At 42.4% G+C, this 5,322-nt stretch overlaps 1 protein-coding gene across 1 annotated transcript; it reads left to right on the forward strand.

The window, feature by feature from the left end:
* Positions 1-255: 255 nt before the first annotated feature.
* NDUFB5 (NADH dehydrogenase (ubiquinone) 1 beta subcomplex, 5, 16kDa) lies at positions 256-4,593 on the forward strand (the record flags this gene model as incomplete). Its single annotated transcript, XM_010156877.1, has 5 exons — positions 256-380; positions 1,289-1,355; positions 2,077-2,138; positions 3,168-3,274; positions 4,374-4,593. Coding segments are annotated over 5 exons (482 nt in total), but the record flags the coding sequence as incomplete, so codon positions are not given.
* Positions 4,594-5,322: the final 729 nt, after the last annotated feature.

Here is a 5,322-nt window from a genome sequence, read left to right on the forward strand (position 1 = left end):
AGCCCCCCGGCACGCGACGCTGCGCCTTCTCTTGGCCCCGAGTAAAGACTTTCAGTGGTGTTGGGGGGACTTGCAGCTATCAATAGATCTGCGTCTCGAGTTAGAAGAAAAATAGGTTCCGTCTAGCCAAAAGAGCTGAGCTGGGCTCTTGGGAACCTGGGTAGCGTGCAGCACACCAGCCCCGAACGACCGTATGCTCCATTTTTTTGTAATTTCCACACACTTCTTCACCTTATCCTGCTGCAATCACCAAAGGGAGTGACAACCATCACGCTTTGCTTCCGTTTTCAGCTCCTGTACGACACAGCAGCAGCCATGGGAAGAGAATGTTTATTATCAAGGCAACAAGTTTTTATGACACCCGGTTTCTGAACCTGTTGGTGAGTTTAAAATAATTCTCTTACATCCGGTATAACACATCCCTTGCAGATGGTACCAGAGTGTCTAACCTACGGTTTTCTCTTGTTTACGTGACAGCATCTAAGATGGGGTTGGCAATATTCACATAAACAAACATTTCCAGTCCTCCTTCTAAAGATTTTTTTCCCATATGTTGTAAAATTAGGGCCAAAGGAAGTAAAAAGATTGGCTAAATGGCCAAGATTGTGACAGGTACTCTGGTGATGCTGCAGCAGCATTCTTGACCTGCGTGTCTGTGTTGATATACCCCTAACCTACAAATGCTTTCTGCTCCATCCTCCTTTCTAAAATGTATTGGGTTACTCCTTGCAGGGTTTGCCTTCAGTTACTTAAATCACTAATACCAGAGATCAGACATGGGAAGCCTGACCTGAGTTTGACCCCTAAAAAGCCAGGTTTCGGATAAAGCCTATTATAGCGGGTAACAGCCAGCGTGATACAGCTCCCTTGGTGTGATCAGGCTGCCTTGATCTGTCTTCCCCAGTCACCAGAGCCAGCGGGGTGTATTTATGCTGGATTGTGTTGCACGGATGTTAGTGCCTCAGTACCGTTAGGTGCTGAAGCCAGTCATCGCAAGATGCTGAGACGAGTGCTCGGGGAAGCCTTACTGTCTGCTTTGCAGAGACTGACCTCTCCAGGAGACTGAAAGCTGAACCGAGTGGGCTCATGGGCTGACACGGCATCGCCGTTTCTGTATTCTGCTTTGTTAATTAACTCATTTGAAGGCGCAGTGTGTCTTTACATACAACATCCCCATCTAACCTGTGAATGCAAATCTAAGACTTATTGCCTGTTATATCATTTTCAGACTAACCCAATCTTTTCAGACTTCTGAGTTTCCCCCACTTTTTTTTCCCCCCCTGTACAGAGATTCTATATACTTCTGACGGGAATACCAGCGGCACTATTCGTAACGTATGTCAACATCTTCATTGGTGAGTGCTCTGTCATGACTAAGCCAAGTACTCAGTCAGAATTATTAAATGAAAACTAATCGTGTTGGGTAGGGAAAAGCGATCTTTTGAGGCTTGCTTTTCGGGAGATGATGTAATAGGCCTGACAAGTACATAGACGTTGCCAGTATTTTTATTTTCCTGTAGCTGTTTCTTTTTTTAAAAAGCTTTCCACATTTCTAAAAACGGAAGATTTCCATCTTTGGGCAGTCTTTCCAATATCGGTGAGGTTTAGCGAGCCTGTATTCAAAGGAGGAGTCTGTATTACCCTGGTGTGCAGACTTTAGAGGGCTGCATACACTGCAACTGTCACTTCTTATCTCGCAAAAAAGTAAAAATTCTGCTTGGCAGTGCATGTTTTAAATCTACTACCATAATAATATGGAATTAATTTAATAGAGAAATTAGGAAAAATCCATGCTTTCAGCTCATATACATTAAAGGGCATTTCTGTGGGATTCATCTTAGTTCTTCTGTGTGGCTGCTAATTTCCTCCATTCTGTTGTGTGGCTTAAAGTCTGTCAGCTAGGTCCATACGGTGTGTCTGGAAAAACTGCAAATCCAATTTTTCTGAATAAAGCTCAGATCAAGGGATTCATTACTCTCCATGTGAAATAATGATTTTTTTTTCCTAATGTGAAAGGCAGAATATACGGTACTTAGTTACTTGAAGTAAATGTTCTTCCCCTCCTTTCCTTGTCAGGGGAAGCTGAACTTGCGGAGATTCCCGAAGGTTATGTTCCAGAGTACTGGGAGTACTACAAAGTGAGTACAACACCAAACGGGCAGCATGTTACAGACAGCTTCCTCTTGATGATACTTTTGGGAGTAAAATGTGTGGAGTGTGATAATGAGGATGGCCATATCCCTCTCACTGGGTGTCAGTGTAGTAGAACCTGAATTGTCCAGTTATGCTTTTGGTAAACTTGCTTTTTTCAGCTTTATGGAACATGCATGTCGCTGTAGGAAATCTGTTTGTTGACACGAGTAGATGTAGATGATCTGTAACTTCATGTGAGTAAACCACTGAAGCAACATGCCAACGATTCTTTTCTAATAATCCTAAAGAGTAAGAAGAGTCTTTTGTTCTCCTCACTCTTCACATGCAGTTTTTGTCCCTGTTTCTTGCTCTGTAACTACAGCATCTTCAGTATTCTGGATTTTAAAGTGACATTACTTTCTTTTGTATTGTTCGCTAGCGTTGTTTCCAAGTCCAACATCACACATGCTTTCATATCTAGAACTGAAGATTTTGAGAGTCAGAAACTCAAGCTTATACTTATTTCATTGTATTTTCTTAAAATAAGTCCCTGGTTTCTTGCTGCAAGCACCTTTTTGGTTTTGCTAGGAAGTAACTGAATTCAGCAACACTGTTATGACTGTTTCAACTCCTTTAGACTTGTTCCTGGTGAAATGACTTCTGTGGGAAAGCAAAACTTTAACATGCTGCTGATGGGTAGAGGTTTGGAGTCCATTTCTGTGATTACAGCGGCAGCGTAAGGAACTTCAGCAGGGAGAAAATAAATCACATGTCTTCCAAGAACTTTTCTTTTTGCTACAGAACAACCGTCTGCAGGTTATCTTGGCTTTAAAAATGTCAGAAGAAATACAGCTTTTTAGGGTTTTGGTCTTAGAAATAGTTCAGCATGTTTTTAACTTTACTATTATGGTTTGAGCGGCAGCACGCATAGTGTTGGTGACGTTTTCAGGATGGGGAACACGCATAACGATTTAGTTTTGATGATATTTCTACTTGGAAATTGCATGAATAATCTCTGCTTTTCTATTTTCCAGCACCCTATAAGTCGCTGGATAGCTCGTTACCTCCTTGACCCCCCTGAAAAGAACTATGAGAAGGAGATGGCTTTGCTTGATGTTGAAGCAAAGAAAACTGAACTGAGGTATGTTACACAGTTGAAGTGTCTTAAAATGCTGATATATACTGTGGGCAAGAGTTTTGTTTTGGTTAACGTACTGAGCTGGGTACTGAGATGGGATGTTGGATGCTGAGATAGGATGCTTATCCATTTATCGCTTGACCCGGAGTGCTTGCTGCACTGGCTGGTGCCACAGTGGAAGTTACAGCCTCTGGAGTCCCTGCCTTCTCGGTGTGGAGATGACCAGGACTGGCAGGATCCAAGGGCGGTCTTGAGAAACAGCAGTGTCTTTTGAAACCAGCTCATATTTATGAAGGTGTAGTTCTGTCGTCCTGAGCCAGGAAATGGACAGCTCTTGTTGCCTCTGCTAATGCTGACAGCTGGATGAGTAGCGGAATGAGAGTTTACGGGACTGGTTATGTTCCTTCTTGCTACTGAAAAATTTGTGGGCAGCAGCAACATAGTTGTGCTGAATTTATTCTGTACTTACTCAGAGTAATTGCGGCGGTAGAAGAAAGTCCAAGTTCCACAAACTGCTGCTACTGGGACCCAGACAGCATAGCTCCTTCTACCATCACATTTCCTTCTGATTTTCTTGCTCCTATTTATTTTTAGTTGAAAGTTGTATCAAAACTGTCCAGCCCCTTACTAAGCAAGAACCTGTGACAGAACTCCTGCAAGTATTTTTATTACTATTTTTATTACTCTGGGTAACTCCCAGGTTGCCCAGAGAAGCTGTGGATGCTCCATCCCTGGAAGTGTTCAAGGCCAGGCTGGATGAGGCTTGGAGCAACCTGGTCTGGTGGAAGGTGTCCCTGGCCATGGCACGGGGGTTGGAACTGGATGGTCTTTAAGGTCCCTTCCAACCCAAATGATTCTGTGATTTTGTGAGATGACTTGCTGACAAAAATTTAAATAGAAGGATGTAATAGCTCATGTTTTAGTTGAAACCTTCATGTTTTGGTATTACCTATGTTTCAGTAGTATTTATAAACCATAGATGCTAAACTGATCGCTGTTGTCAGTAACACCCTGATGGTAAACATGGATAAATGTATGATCCATGATATAAATGAATTATGAAGTAAACTTCCTGTTGCATGTGTCTGTTGTTCTTTTTTAGGCTGATGGAGCTGGAGGCACGCAGACTGATGAGACACAGGGGAGATGGACCTTGGTATCATTATGAAACGCCTGATAAGAATCTTGTTGACAATTCTATGAAATCCACCCCTGACAATTAAACAATTGCAAGGCATTACGCATGGTAAATGCATACTGACACATGGTGACTGAGCTATGTAATACACAGCCTGCTGTTTACTGATGGAAATGATTAAAAATCATCAATGCTTCTGTTGATTCTGGTCATTTGAAAGAAACTGTGTGGCAGTTAAGCTTGTATAGTTGCTCAGGTAGATAATCAGAGAAAATGCTGTGACCAAACTATGACACTTGAGTTGAAGGTTCTTTAGTCGGGTCTGTCTCGTAATACAGTTCTAATGCACATTATGTACAGCAACATGTTAACTGCTTTGGGAAGCAGCTAGAGCTCATCTTAATAAGTAGACTGCTGTGCTTTGTTGCAGTGCGAAATGTTAAGTCTTGACAGCAAAATCTGAAGGTAAAAACTTCGAACTTTATGCTCCCGATGCATAAAGAGGACACGTAAGTGATTTTGGAGATTCAAAGGGTAAACCTTTCTGGTAACATTTAGGGTAACTCAAAGGCTTCTTTTCCAGGGTGAGTTGGAACTAAAAAAGCAAACCAGAAGAGTTTTTATATAAACTCAAGTGGAAATGTGTCATCCAGTCCTTGCTAACAAAGAACAACTTAAGAAATGCATAAGGTGAGTAGGGCAGGTGACACCCGAGGACATCTGCACATATACCCGCCATGCATTTTCAGAACTGTGCAGCTGTTCTACTGCAATGCTGTTGACAAAAGGTCCCCAGAAGGTACGCTCTTTATCTGGCAGACATGCCACTAGAGGGGTGTGTTTCCTTGGGTTCTACTGGCCACAGTACTCCCCTGGGTTTAATTCCCTCAAGAAGGTGCAAGTTTGTGACCCT

Source organism: Eurypyga helias, unplaced genomic scaffold (genome assembly GCF_000690775.1).
Source record: "Eurypyga helias isolate BGI_N326 unplaced genomic scaffold, ASM69077v1 scaffold45428, whole genome shotgun sequence".
NCBI lineage: Eukaryota > Metazoa > Chordata > Aves > Eurypygiformes > Eurypygidae > Eurypyga > Eurypyga helias.